This window comes from Hetaerina americana, unplaced genomic scaffold (assembly GCF_022747635.1).
Source record: "Hetaerina americana unplaced genomic scaffold, ioHetAmer1.1.p SCAF_2, whole genome shotgun sequence".
Taxonomy (NCBI): Eukaryota; Metazoa; Arthropoda; class Insecta; order Odonata; family Calopterygidae; genus Hetaerina; species Hetaerina americana.
The window spans coordinates 84,488,583-84,504,643 of NW_027286763.1; the positions used below are offsets into that span (position 1 = coordinate 84,488,583).

Below are 16,061 nucleotides of genomic sequence, written 5' to 3' on the forward strand. Positions count from 1 at the left end.
TTTTAATTTCCCCTGTAACAGTCAATTGTGGAGTTTCACCCTTTCACCTTTACAGTCACACTCTTGAAAATCTCAAAGTTTTAAAATAACGAATCAGTATAACAAATCATGAATACTGTTGGGTATCGGACCATTCTCGTAGTAGTAGTTTTGAGGGGGGGCGACCGACAGCTAAGGTCATTTGCGCCATAGGGGATGGATAGGAAAGGATGAAGGGTGGAGAGAAACCCGGCGTCGGCATTAGCCTACTCTTTACGAAAGGCGCCAAGGGGTCCACAGTTTAACGTCCCATCCGACGGACGGCGTACTCACTCAAAGTGCCCTCCACAAAGCACCTCAAGTAGGGATCGAGATACCTCTGAAAAATATTCAACACCGCCGGGATTTGAACCCGCGCCCTCAGGGTGGGAAGCCAGTACGTTAGCCCCCGCACCAGACCATTCTCTAGAGTATGACTTTGACTTATTCATGGGTCTATCTAATGTTTATCCTACACAACTTGGCTTCAATTCAAGTGATAATACACTTTCTTTGCCATCTGCCCTCCTGCACAGAAACTGCTGATTTCCCAGGGTGATACTATAGCATTTAAACATAGCTCATAAATTTTTTTTTTTTCCCCTTTCCATGACATCAGTAATTCTTGAACAACTAAGAAAAAAATTAATTCTCTTCCATTTTAATGATTGAAATGGTTCACTGCTATATGCAGTTTACTTTAATAGAAGGGGCAAAACTGTGTTTAATAATATGGGAACTATAATGATTAAAGACATAAAAATTTATGGAACGAGCTGGTTTTTATCTTATGATATGCATATATTTATTTTTGCATTGCTCGCTGGAACTAATTTTTTTATCTAGTTCTTCATAATCAGTGACTTACTGTCAGTTATTGAAATAAGGTAAAACTTACTCACAGTACATTCAATTTCACCTGATTTCATGGCGTGCAGTTACAGCAGCCCCTGAGGGGTCAGAATTCACCAGTAGCAGACCAAGGAAAACAAAATGAACCACTCTGTGCCAAGAGCAAGGTACTTTGTACCTACCAAGACCCCAAGTGCCTCCAGGGAAAATGTTGCATTCACATATAATAACAAAGTAATGTGCATTACATTTTTTTTTAAACTTATTGGAAAATTGTGAGGATGTTACAAAATGAGATTGAAATCATTCCAGAGGCATAAAAATCAGCCTGTCTGCTGAGTTTCTGAAAAAGTTATTTTTTTCTTTCACAGAAATGATTTCATGATTCTCAGAGGAAAAATGTATGATAAAAGAATTGCAACACAAATTTATGTGATTTCAATTAAAACATTTTTTTAGAACACAGTAAAAGCCATCCAGGGCTGCTCGTACAATGATGCAAAATCAAATTTTCCACGCATTAAGATATGTATAATTAATATTCTACTGTATACGTATGTATACTGATAGTTCATGCAGAATGATAATGATAAAATCCACTGATTAGTGGAAATATTTCTGTAAATTGATGGAAAATTAAATATATGACTGATAAATCGTTTTTTAATTTTAATACTTGAGTATTAATAGAGAAAAAAGTAATAACTTTAACATCACAATATACCTAGAAACGCATGGATGATTAAGAGAAATTGATTAATTGGCCATCTAGCTGGTTATAGGCTCAAAATTATTTTTTTATCATTTTCAAAAGTTGAAAGAAAAAAAATGACACAACATTGGCAATAAAATTGATTTAGTTTGAATTTACATAAAAATACACAGTTTCAGCATTTATGGTTTAGAGGAACATTTAGACAATACTTAGATTATATTAATGGGCATGATTTTCACACATAAATATTCTTTACTCTGGCTAGATAAAATGACAAATATGAATTTCAAAAATACTGCCCACATCTTAACTAAAAATGATCATAACATCAAACGGCTTAATGATGCATTATTTGCTGGGAATGGTTAAACAAACTTCAGTTTTGGGAAGCAATGTTGCAAAGTAATTCTTTTACTCTCTTCTAATATGCACAGCTATTCTTAACCAGATAGTTTTGCCAGCTCAAAACAAAATTCACAAGACAATCGGCCCTAAAATAAAGGTCGAAAAGGCTGAAAGGGCACTCCACAACGCTTTCCCAACTGATAGCAATTTTGTTTTCACCGAAGAAGTCTTCCGCAATGTGGAGAAACCCGGGTGAGAGGACCTACACCCAAGACAACCAACCTCTCGCACCAGGATCTCTGGATATTCATCACCTAACCTCCCAGGGGCAAGCTCACCAGAGAACCACACCCTATCCCCAGCGCGGAGGGAGAGGGTGAAGTTGGACCACCCTACATTGTTGCCACCCTCTTCTGAAGGGAGCAGCACAACCTCACCTCCACCCCCTGAAGCAACACCCCAAACCCCACGTCCAGACCCTACCCGCACCCACACCTCCACCACATCCTTGGCCAGGGACTCAAGATGGCACCCTGAGTTGTATAACCCTGGACCCCTGGCCACACCCTTGAAGGGCGCCCGCGTCGGCTCGCCAATAATGCATGCTAGGTGCGCCGCAAGCCTCCTTGGCAAGAGGGAGAGGACAGTGGCCACCGGATTGGAACGAGTCCTCGAGAGCCTCACTGAGGACACATACCCATCCCAAGCCACTGATGTCCCCACGAGGTGACGACAGACAAGTGATGCCGCCGCCTTGGATGTCCTTTCCCACGCAGGGTAGTGGCACTCCTGGTTGTACATTTCCCAGGTGAGAGGTGGCTCCCCATTGGATGAGAGCCCGTCCTCGTCATCCGGATTCTTGATCGAGGCCGACGCGGCTGGGAGGAAGGGTCCGACCGAGGAGGACGCAGGCTCTGACAGATACGTAGATGTTAGTGAAATTATGGCCAGCACCACGCACAGAACCTGCACCACGATCACGCAGCGGGAGACACTGCTCCAAAGGCGGGGATGCTGCCTCTGCCGGCCTCGCATCGGAAGCAGCAGCCAGAAGGGCAAGGCGACAACGGCGAGGATGACAGAGGGACCCATGAGCCAGTTGGATGCCCCTTCTGCAGCACTGTGGACCTGCTGTGCGAGGGTGATGACCGGGAGGAAGAGGAGGGAGAGACCTAGGAGAGGCACGCAGATGAGCAGGCCAACCGTGGCGAGGGCTGCCCTGAGGAGGCCTTGTGATGTCGCCCCCACGGCGGCTAGCATGGCGACCTGCCACCATGCCAGGGCCATGCACAGAGGTACCACGCGCTCCACTGAGACCACAAGGACTTCAGCAGCATTCAACTGGCGTGGGTTTGCCCTAATCCCATTGCAGAGAGAAAAAAACAAAGGAGCATTGGATCAGAGGGAATAATCAGGAGTGATGTGTTGGAAATGGAACCTCATACTGTCTGAAACAATAGCAATTTTCCACTGGAGAAGTATTTATTTTATACTAGTTTTCAAAGTCACAGCTTTGTGACCTCATGATGAGGCTGTTACTTTGGAACCTAGGAAAATATAAGTAATTCTTGAGTGGAAAAAGGCTATTATTTCAGACAGCATAAAGGAGCATCATCATGATAAATATTACAGAATGGTAAACTTCAAAAGTGGCCACTCATTTTTCTGGATACATATTCCCATCGAGAATGCTGTTCCTCTCCTAACTTTCTTGTTCTATATCTCAAAAACTGCAGTCCTATAATTGCAATTGAAATGGTGAACAGGGCTACTTGTGCTCTGGATACTGGCATGATATGGTACTCTAATAAGTTGTCTCTTTAAAATCTGGAACGCCACTCAAGAATATATCCAGCAAGGGGTATGGGGGCCAAATCCCCCTTACTCTAGATGTTAAAAAGTAAAACCAGGAAACATAAAGGTAAAGAGCACAAAGTAATTTTTAAAGGGATGCATCCAATTGTGTTTTATGCTAGTGCAAGCATAGCTAGTTTGCCTTCAGAAGAAAAAATACTTAAATCTATTTTTCTAAGAGAGATCACAAAGAGAACCCAAGAAGAAACATCACTCTGGATACACCTGGAAACATTTTGGTCAGTGTCTCTAAATTACTTTGAGGAGAGTGGGCACTTGATAACATAAACAGTTCTTAATGTCTACTCCTCTTCTGCAGGTAACGTTGCCTTCCACCTCTCACCAACCCTACCTTAAGAGACTGCCTCCTCTATTCACCTTCCATCTGAGAGCTGGGCTTCATTGAATGAGTGAAAAAGTTAGTGATAGATCAAAAAGAAGGTTAGTTATATCACTGATTGGGTTCTGGCTATAAGCTCTCAGCTCCTTTACTAGGGGGTGAATAATGAGGGCATTAAGTTGGTTGTCCAAAGGTATTAGATACATAGACATTTAACTAATATTCATAATAGGTCTCAGAATTTAAAGTTAAGCTCTTGCATGACTTTATATGAGAGTAGTGTGAATGGTTCTCGGAATCACCACCAAATGCCAGTGCTAGCAAAATGAGTTTCCAGCATAGTAAAAGGTCATCCTTTATGAGTACACAAGTAGCACATCAGTACTCTAGGAAGATATCTGTGCAGTGGATGCCTCTTGGTTGCTGTTCCCATACAGTGACTTGTGAAAATTAAAAAAAATTGAGATTCGAGCAGCTGTTAAATACTTCGTAAAGAAAGGTATGAAAGCAAAGGAAATTCATTTCGACTCCCAGAACATTTTGGAAGATTCTGCTCCTTCATATTCAACTGTTGCCAAGTGGACAAATGTTAAGTTTTGTTGGGACAGCTTAGAGAATGATCTGCACAGTGGTCTGTTAAAATATACCACTGCCCTAGAAATTTTTGTAAAAGGGCACAAATTGGTCATGGAGGATTGCCGACTGAAAGTGCAGGAAATTGCTGAAGGTGTAGGAATGTCATCTGAATGGGCATATCACATTTTAACAGTGGAATTGGATGAGAAAATTATCTGCCAGATTATGTGCCACGACCCTTGACACAGGATCACAAATGCATCAGATGGAAATTTCCTATAATTTTTGACCCATTTTAAGAGCAATCAACAAGCTTTTCTGTGCTGGTTTGTGACCACAAATGAAAATTGGGTCCACTACTATTTCTCAAAGACAAAACAGCAGTCAAACCAGTGGAAAAATGATGATTCATTACCAATACAGAAAGCAAAGGCAATATGATCGACTAGAAAGGTGATGATTTCAGTTTTCTGGGATGCAAATGGGATTCTGCCGATACATTATCTTCCCATTGGTCAAAAAATTGCTGGAAAGTGAAAAATGAGAAAAAAATTTGCAGGAGTATATTATATGTATAATTAGAGTTATTTGCACATTTAGTAACATCCACTTTGTTCCTTTTGATGAATCCTAAAACACAGCCTATAACTTAACTATAAATCTTCTTCATAAAAGGTCTTTGGATAATTATGTACAATTAATTCTGTAAAAAGTATTATTACTATTTCTGTGCTGATCTCTAATGTGCCATATTAATAAAATTAACATGTCCCACGGTAAATGAAGTTTTTCTTTGCTCAATTGACATATTCACTTACCTGTGAACACCATTTGAGGTATTCCTATTGGATGATCGACTAGATAATGACATGGCTCTCCTTGCATCTCGGATGGATATGAAGAGGAGGAAAACAGGCACAGCAAGGGAGAGCATTGTCCGGGAGGCCAGGCAAAACCTAAGGGCAGCGGCAGCTAGGCGGCCCAGAGGTTCTGATGGATGCCGAACATCCAGCAGCCTCCAACTAAGGACCACTCCATCGCGCTCATAAGGATACCGCGACACAACGTGTAGAGCAACACAGATCAGAGAGAGGGGGTCTGAGGCCAGGGAAGTTGGAGATGGTGATGACGTGGAGAGGAAAGGTGAGCGTGGTGGGGCAAGCAACATTATGAGCATCATGCTCAGAGACAATACCTGTTAAGAAAAGACAAAATACACTTAAGGTCAGGATATTCACTAATATATAACACTGAGGGTGGAATTCACACAATTCAAGAAGTTAGCACACTTATCTGGGAAGAGGCACTATTGCTAAAGGTATATTCACAATAATAATCAATCAATAATAAAGGAATCAATTATGGAATTCCAACATTTAGACAACAAAAATAGTGAAAATGAGATATCTTATCTACTTAATTAAAAGAATCTTACCTCCAGCTATGATGGAATCCCTAACCATATGGGTGAGACCATTATGTTCCTACTATACCACTCAGATATGATAATTAATAAAATAGAAATAAGGTGCAGTATACTCTTCACAATAAATAGTGCAATTTACGATAAACTGCAGTGGTCATAGCCCAAAAGGACATAACTTTGTAATCAGAGATGATTTATACAAGATTCCTTGGTTCCATTGAAACCTAAAATCCACCGGCTTTGTCTTCCCCTTTCCAGATACAGGCACACTCTCTCATACACTAAGGGTTAAAAGGACAGTATTTTCACAGCAGTGGCATACTTAACAGACCCAGTGCCACCCAGTTGCTAACACTTATTTATCACTTATTATTATTGGTATTCTACCAGTTATGTTAAGTTTTGGATGGACACGGCCTTTGCAACTGTGCAACAATACATTTCCTTGTCTCTCCTCACAAAACACAACCTGATATCTGACACTACAATAAACCCCTCTTCAATTTCACATATGCCCTTCCTCCCTTCATTCTGTTCAACATACCTATCCTATTTCTACCCCTTCCTTGTTTGCCTAATGTTCTCCCCTGTCTCACAACCTTCAACATCTCTTTGCCAATCAGAATACTACGTACCATCTTTCCTGCATCCTTTGGAATTATCCTAACAATTCCCTCTCCTCCCCCACCATACCTAGCACCTCCTCGCTCTTTCTCCTCTCTGTATATTTCTTCTTTTCCTTCCTTCTACGGACCAACATTTCAAAAGCCTCCAATCTATACCTATCGTCTTGCCTTTATGGCCATGTCTTGGTGCCATACAAAACCAGATTCCTTATTAAAGTTTTGATGAGCCATTTCTTAATATCCGTACCCAACATCCCTGTCGCAATTCCCTCCCCCTCGTGGAAGCTTTTTTGCCTAAAGCAATACTTCTTCTTATGTCCCAACTACTTTGATCATCTTGTTCCAAAACACTTCCGAGATACGTAAACTGTTCCACTTAAAATCCTCCCTCAATTGCATGCACTTTCACTAGCCTCGTGTGTGTTGTTGTCAAAACCCTACCTGCAAGACCCCATTAGAATGCCATTAAATAATGTAGTGCTCTTAACAGTCCCCCCGCCACATGCCCCTGTGGCGGCTTGCAGGGTATTATGTAGATGTAGATGAAAATTGGGAATTTTTTAGCAAAATGAACTAAATCTCTACTCTTAGTGCTCTCCTTGGGCCAATAAGTACATCTCTTCAATAATGATAGTAGTTTCCCTTAAACCTAAGTGCTTGTATCCAAGATATCTTCCCCTGCTCAAACAAAATCTTTTACTCCCTAAAAATGGACATTCCCAAAGGAGTAATTTTGAACATGGTTGAATGAAATTCCACTTCAATGACTGATCGGGTGTTTGATATTCACTACAGTATTAGACATGGTGGGAAAGGATGAAGGGAAAGAAAAAAAACTGGATGATTCCGTAACAGATAAAAATGTTTGCCATTTTTGATCTTAGCATTCCGACAACTGATGGGGATGAACGTTCGTTTAGAAGTATTTTCTCCATCTCCTGGGATGAAAAAATTGGTATCACATGTGGAGAAAACTGTAACTAAAGCACTATTGTTAACTATTTCAGGGTAGCGGGTTTTAGGCAATTTAGGCATTCCTATTCCAGTCTTTTTCATTATTTTCCAGACAAACATACTATTCTTTTTCCCAATTTTTTCGTGCGTGATTTTAATCATATTATTTTTTTGTAGATTATCATTTCATTTCTCACTGAGCCGCCAGTATTACTGAAGTTTTCCATGAATAGAATTTGTGCTTTTGACAGGGCCTGAATGCATGATGGCTCATGGCAAACACAAACTGATCTTCTAACTAAAAGGAGCACCAATCTTATTGGGAATTCCCAAGTCCAATGCCATTATTCTCACTTTGCATTTCAAATCTGAACTTTTGAAAAATATTTAGCCCTTTTTCCATTTTCCTTCTGAATAATTGAAAAATTTGAGTAATTCCAGCCTTTTTCCAAATTTTCCTGACGGAGAGGTCACAGTGTGCATGTTTTTTTTGGGAGGAGAAGAGGTAGGGGAGAAGGTTCGAGAGACCAAGAACAATGCACATTGTACCACAGCAGAGCATCAACCAGGCTCATCTGATTTTAAGCGCTCTGTGGATTCACTTTAAGGAATATAAACTAACACATGGCGAAGAAGGAGTCCCAAACAGTTGAACCCCTTCATAAACTCAGTATTGTTTTGGGCTTGATGCCGGTTTAGCCCAATCATTTTTTGCCATCAGAGGTATACAGGGTCCGTACAATAAGTATATAATACTGTACAATACGACTGGTTCGCTATAGCCTCAATGGAGCAGTGGATGGGGGTCGGCTCGGAAGAAGGGTTCCCTACCACTCAGGCACACTTTAATTCAGTCGCCGTGGGCATGCGTTGAGACAGGAGGTGGATCTTTGTGACGTGTGATTGTTTGTGGTGTCGTCACGTCAGCATGGAGCACACCATCGATCAATGCTACACTGAGAAGTTTTGCATTAAACTCAGGAAATCTGTGTCAGAGACCCTTGAACTCATTAAACAGGCTTATGGGAATGATGACTGAAGCTCCACAAGAGTTTTTGAGCAGCACAAAATGTTTAAGGAAGGCCAGGAGCTCGTCGAAGACGAGCACCGCGTTGGATGCCCGAAGACCGCTTGAACCGATGCTCAGGTGGCCAAAGTGAAAAAAGTTTTGGACTCTGACAAGCTTTTAACCATCGCCCTTATCAGTGAGCAGATCGGCCTTTCAGTCGTTTCAGTATTTGTAATGGTAACTGCAATAACTTTAGATTTTTGGAACCAGTCCCAATACTTATTTTATGGACCATTCACAAAGGAGGTATGGACTAGAGGATGGTAAAGACTTTTAACAGGTACTTACAGTGACTTCTGAATGAAAGACAGGCCAGAAGGACTGCCAATTCCCAATTATGCCTTCAGCACTAGGACTGTTGTCACTTGACTCTGCAGACCCGCTGGAACCACTGATTACACATGTTGCAGTCGCCACATGGACCAGCAATGCGGCAAAAAATTGAACCCAAGGAAGAAGATCCCCCCTGGCATGACGGCCTTCTGCTTCTGAAGGATCTAATTCAGGTACATGCGCTACAAGGAGTCTTGACCATATCCGCAGCTCCCGTCTCTCTGAAAGCTGCCAGCACACGCGACAAGAGGCAGACACCATAACGGCAAGGGCACCATAGTGTAATACTGGCATTAGTGGATGCATCACTGCCATGATCAGTGGCCAAAGAGATTGAAACAGATCAGCACCAGAGTGGGTGGGGGTGTATGCTAAGATGATTAAAAAGAATGGAAGAATCCTAGAAGAGTAAATAAATATTGAAACAACTTAATTAATACAGAGCAATCAATCATATGAAATAAGATTTTAGTGTATGTAATTTATCCATAGATTATTTCAGGGACATCCGCTTGAATTACTAAAATCTAAGATTCTTTTAGCGTGTATTTGATGGTTTCTGGCTCAACTATTTGGAAGTTCATATTCTCGGAATGAAGAACACAATGTATTTTCCCACTGTTCTTTATTTTGGTACTAGTTTCAATGCTTAGATGTCATCATCAGGTACCTTATGGCAAAGGTACCTGATAATAATGCCTAAGCATTGAAACTAGCAGTGCTAAATCAAAGAATAGAGGAAAAATACATTGCGTTCTTCCTTCCATATTATTTTACCGTATTTTCCTATACGAGTAAATATTTCTCTCACAGAGTGTTTACAGGCAGTTCATGCTTTAGATAAGATTTATTCCCACTTAAATATTTTTTTCATTTACATTAGGTACAAGTGAGACTTTAAAAGATCAATTTCAAATAAAATAAGGCATAACATGCTTAATAATACATTAAGTTACAATGGCTATATGTGCAGGTGCATTGTCATGGTGAGGGATCCATCCATCGCCTTGAATCAAATTTGGTCGCACTCAATGCACGCGATCTCTCAAATGCTCGAGAACTGTGAAGTAGAACTCGGCATTTACTGTTTGTCCTTCAGGAAGATATTCATGATGAACAACACCGACATCAAAGAAAACCAGGAGCATCACTTTGACTTTCAATCGGCTTTTTCTTTATCTTTTTTTTTCCTTTAATCCACTTGAAAACGGTAAAAACAAGGACAACAGAAACTAACATAACTGGCACTATATGCACAGCTCAACGATCTGCCAAGCAGAAATGGCTCATTGTGTCTCAGGCAATTAGTCCCGCTAGTAGGCAGGGCTATAGTCTGTGTCATGGCCACCAGATTGCACTGGTTCACGTATTTATTGGATATACCTCACATGGTAATGCTTAAATAATTAAGGTAGTAAAATAAAAGGGTAAAAGTGGTAGACACAGTGGATGGATATGGAAAGTTTACAAAAGAAGTTTGAAATTTGTGCACCGAACAGGAGGATTAAAGCACTTCCAGGAAGTAAGAAGGGAACATCTATGAAACAATTAAAGAGAAGTCATTAATTTAACCAGGGGAAAATTCCAGAGGAATGGAAGGAATAAATAGAGGAAATAAATGGTCTAAACATTAGGCCAGTAAGCTTATATGTAGAAAGAGAATATGATATATCCATATATGGAATTCTCACAGTAATATCCATACATGGAATGTGAAATTCACACATCAGGGCAGGGATACCAGTTCCTTTCCCTGTGCTGCTTGTGGTTTCCCAGGGAGATAGATCTAGTAACCAAAAAAATCACATGGTTTATGTGAACCTAAGGCTGCCAAGAGGTATCATCCAAAATCAAGCCCAGGACCTCTGGTCAGTAGCCCAGAGCTCTCCCCAATAAACTTCCATGCCCTTGAATTTATTTATTATGGCACCATTTAATCATTGTTTGCATTGATTATAGTTTATGTCTCAAAAAGCATCATCTTTCCATTTCTTTTTGATTTTTCCTGCCCTCCCTCCAAATAAGCCTAGATAATCAAAATAATTCACTTCTTGTGAGATTTTATTCACGGAGATATAAAGAGACTGATTTGCTTACCGAATACATGACTTGAAATATGAGCTGCTGTGTGACCGACCCTTTCCATTCCCTGCTAATGTCTCCAGCAGCCGGGAGTGAAAGAGGGCTAAGCAGAGTCTTGGGTGCAGAAGGGAGCGACGGAAAGAATCGAGTCGATGAAGCGCTCTTATGTGTGGTGCGGTGAGACACAGCACACGGTGAACCATGGGAAGCTGCCCTCTAGAGTAGGCTGATGCTGCTGACAGCAAATGCTCTTCCGTCAACTTTTCTCCAGCATAGCCTTCACTTCTTAACACCCAATCTGTAATTAAAACAAAAATTTGGGTACATAAATCTCATGCATTTTCAATCACCCTCCTTTATATCACTAAACATGTATTATTTCGTCAGCCAACAATCAATACCGAGTTACACAGTTGGGCTAACAAAACTTAACAGAACTATTTTCATATCAATTTCAAAAGATGTATTCAAAAGTTGGCATATCCTGTGATTTGAAGAGTCTCTAACTAACTTCTATTACTTGAGGTTTTCCTGTAACTGCTTGAATATTTAGTCCTTAATCCTCAAGGACACCTAGAGAATTTGGGTTATCTTGTATATTAGGCATATACAAAACATCCTTGAAATCCACATTGCAATCTCCACATACCTTCGGCAAGTGTTTCGGATGCTCCTTCTCTCTTTAATCTACAAAGTGGAATATCATCCCTTACATTCACCTCTCCTTAAACTGATAACAAGTCTCTCATTACATCTCTCCTATTGATCATGTGGCCTGATGCTCCAGAATTGATACACTGTGCCCCTAGATCTTGGCTATCTTTATCTCAATGTACGCAAAGTGCTTTACAACATCTTACTGTCTCAAATGCTACTGTTCTTCTTTGATTCTTGGTTCTTCTCATTTTACTCTATTACAGGGGGTGGCTATATTGCTTCCTTTTTCTATAAAGCAAAACCCCTTTAAAAAAAGAACTTAAGTAGCCGCACCCTGTATTAAAGCCCTATGGCATCACAAAATTAATAAATAGAAAGAAAACTCCAATGAATGTGATAATATTAACAACAACCACATCCTGAGGAATCACTTTACAGTTTTCTCACCCTTTGTATTCCACATTATTTCTCCTCATTAATCTTATCCTTTTATGCAGCATTTTTTGGAGAGTCATGAATAAAATACCTCTTTGCTCTGCAGGCATAACATCAAAAATATTTGTGATTTCATCAAGCATTGGGAGACTAAAATGGGATTTCAATGTGTGAGTTTTCACAATATATTGATGGGACAAATTAGTTCACTAGTAGCAAACACCGACTCTTCCCTTAAATTCCCAATTGGCTGGAAAATTCAGGATAATTTCCCTGTTATTCTTGGCTCCTTTCTAATTCCCAGAACATTCCCATTTTTGCCATTGCTAGAGACCATTCCTGATGATGAACATATCCAACAACAGAGGCAACTAGCTATAAAAATTGGCCATAGGTCATCAAGCCTGATAAATATTCTGTTTTTGGAATTCACAGTCCACAAAATTAGTCTGTATTTAATATGTACAATTGGTGTGGAGTGAAATTGGATATTTATTTTTAATCAAGAAAGGAAGAAGAGAATGAGTAAGTTTTGGGGGTAAAAATTAAAAAATAAAAATCCCTTCAATATATTTTTTATAAGCATATTTGAAATGTTAAAGCTTTAAAAGCATTCACATAATTTTCAACTCCCTTATTTACAGAAAATATAAACTCACTCCATAAATTAAAACAACATAGGCACATTAATGGTAACTATATGAAAATAAAATGAGCATTACCTAAATTGCCCTGATTAAATAGATTGATTTGGGATTTCATGAACAAAGAAATTTGAAAAAATTTTTGTACACTGAATCAAATTCAATAAATTGGTAGTAAGAGGGCTAGTTATCATATCCAAGCATAAAATGCAAAGAGCATTACTGTAAAAGTGCATTTCTTTCATTATCATGTTGGCCTTTAATCTTTTCATGCCTCAGCCCAGCCCAGGGCACACAATCATAGAAAGAGGAATAAGCTGAGAATTTTCCTGGAAATGGACATAATGATGTGAGGAAATCATTGACAAGTGAGCTGTTCCAAGCAATGCCAATATGTTTAGTTTTATAGAGACAATTATTGACTGTTCATTGCATGGTATGCACTGTAAAACATACCTATTTTGCCATCGGCACAGCTTTGATCGTATTGGTCAATGCCATCAGCATCCACTGCAGAATCTGGCTGTGGCAGTTCAGACTCTCCTTCTCTTGTGACATCGGTGGAATTAGAATCAGCATGACTATCATCACACTGGCTGGATGTACCACACCAATTTTGAGGCAAGTCTCTCTTTTTCCGGTGGCTCCCCTTTTTTATTTTAATACCATTCCCATCAAGACTCTCCACTCGCCGACGCAGCTGGTCAGTGGTGATGAAATCTTGACCAGCTGAGAGACTGAGGGGGCAAAAAGTATAACTTCTGAATAAAAACTTTCAAAATACTGATATCCTTTTTACAACTACTATATGGTACATCTGATTTTATCATATTAGTCTCTGAATTATTTCAGCAATCATAAACATGAGATTGATGAATGCTACACGTAAATCGATACGACAAAACAGGAATTTTTTGACGCATATTACAGGTACAAAACACAAATTATTTCTAATTTAAAAAATTACACGTCTAAACTTTAATTGTTGATAGTTAAAAGCTAAAATACATGACAAACGAGCATAATAATTTGGGAGATGAACAAAAAAATTTCTGCATATAAAAATTAATGTTAAATAAACAAATTACATGAATAAAACATAGATTATTTATTAATTCATTTCTTAACTTAAATCATCAATAAAACGTGACAATGTCGAGGTGGCAGGTAAACCAAAAATTTTCTGAACACAAATGCTTATCTTCTGAGTTTGTGCATAAAAAATTTGAGATTGGCCAAGCCATTCCATAGGTTGAGAGGAAAGAGAAATAAACAAGTTATACCCCAGAAAAAAATCCATCCCTGGTAAGTTCGCCTCTAAAAATTAAAGCAGATATTTAATAACTTGCCGTTTGGACTTGAAAATTATCTAGCATTTTTGTATAAATACAAAAACATTTGGCATGGTTGTACAAAAGCACACTCAGATACTGGCTGAAGGCATTTGGTCAGAAACACAGGTTGCCTGGAAAATGCGTCGGAGAACCAAAGGAATATCTATCATTTGTACTTTACCCTGTAACTTCAATATTTTTGAGCATATATTTTACTTGGGAAGTCATAGGGAGCAGTTGGAAGAAAACAACTCAGCTATTCTGGGTATAATTTTATTCAGGCTACATTAGGACTAACTTAGCAGTATATATCAAGCCAATGTTCTGGTTGGCTACAATTTAATTAAACAATGACTAATTAAATACTTTAATGCTTGAGATAATGTGAGATTTGGTTGGCCATAGACAATGGTAACTACTGATAAAAAGATAAAACACTTGGGAGGTAACAAAAACTTAAGTGAAAAATACTTCTAATCCACTGTCGAAACCAATGACAAAATTAAAGTTTCATAGCATGGCATGATGGAGAGTTATTATTCAAAATTCGTTCAAAGGAAGTATTTGATGAAAGCGGAAAAACAAGAAAGCCCATGTGACAAGCCAATAGCGCAAGGTACGGAGTAAGTGAGAATACACCCTATAAGGCTGAAAATGCTTAGCATGCAATTTTAAGATTACCAAGCCTCGCAAACTACCTTTGACATGAAACCTAAATATGAAGATTTCGCATGATATTAGAAAGTTAGTTTTATTTCAATTCATTAATTGCTGCTTACCTAGAGAAAAGTTTTCTGGCGGCCCTTCGAGCAAGCTTTTCATCCTGGGTCATACTTAGGCATGTTTTAACATCCAAGTAGTTATGTTCCGTAATACCTGTTATATTAAAATATGGTATTTAATGAAATATACTCATAATTTCACTCTTGAGCGACATCACACATACTCTGTTATATATAAATGATATAATATAATGAATTTCAGGTCAAAATAAGAAAGTAGTGCTTAATCCGTAATTATATACCTTGTCCTGTTTCTAAACAGTTTCTTAGCATGGTGGTTCCTTCATCGTGGCCTTGCTCAGAAGCTTTAATCAACCAATAAACAGCGACCCTTGCGTTTTCTTCTTCCTCTGTTTCTATTCCTATGTTATAAGTTGAAGGATAAAAATAAAGAAGGCAATGCTCATTCAGATGGTAATAAATTCTATGTAATACATACCGCACTTTTCTTCCAACAGTTTTTTTGCAAGTACAACTTGTGACTCAGGACATCCATCCTCAGCCATCTGACTTTGTAATCGTCGAAGAGAACCTTTTGGGCCGTCTATAGTGGAACAATTCTTAGGATTAACAAAGGACTGATGGAAAAAATTGATTCTTCAATGTATTAACAACACGTCCACTTAAATTAAAGTAAATCTTACCATGAATAGTCCACTGCTTACGGCCACTTTTTTTCACTGGCATAGGAACGATTCCTGCCATTCTAATGTTTTGAAATTAGATATTTGCCTAAATTACACGTTGTAGCTAATTTTAGGTGTAATTCAAGCGTAAGATACTAATTTATTATTTAATTATCACGAATGACTAGGAAGAGCCAGCTTTCCCCACACATTAGAAGAAAAATAGATATAGAATTATAACTTAGTATTTTTCTAATGTCTATGAATTGAGTTATTCAGAAATCGTGGAACTGCAGCCTACAATGAAATCTGTTTACAATTTCTCGCAGATCGTACATCTTGCACAACTGATTAATTTGATCGTGCAAATTTTCATGTTGAAAAACAGAGACG

The 16,061-nt window shown here is 39.0% G+C and overlaps 1 protein-coding gene across 1 annotated transcript; it reads right to left on the bottom strand.

The window, feature by feature from the left end:
• Positions 1–933: 933 nt before the first annotated feature.
• Positions 934–15,989, bottom strand: wfs1 (wolframin ER transmembrane glycoprotein wfs1). Its single transcript, XM_071585587.1, has 10 exons — positions 15,687–15,989; positions 15,482–15,586; positions 15,285–15,404; positions 15,040–15,136; positions 13,383–13,663; positions 11,206–11,488; positions 9,064–9,508; positions 5,519–5,895; positions 2,197–3,287; positions 934–1,067 (listed from the first exon to the last, which is right to left on the bottom strand). The coding sequence occupies exons 1-10, from the start codon at positions 15,745–15,747 to the stop codon at positions 934–936; spliced, it is 2,994 nt and encodes a 997-aa protein (XP_071441688.1). The 5' UTR covers positions 15,748–15,989.
• Between the last annotated feature and the right edge of the window lie 72 nt (positions 15,990–16,061).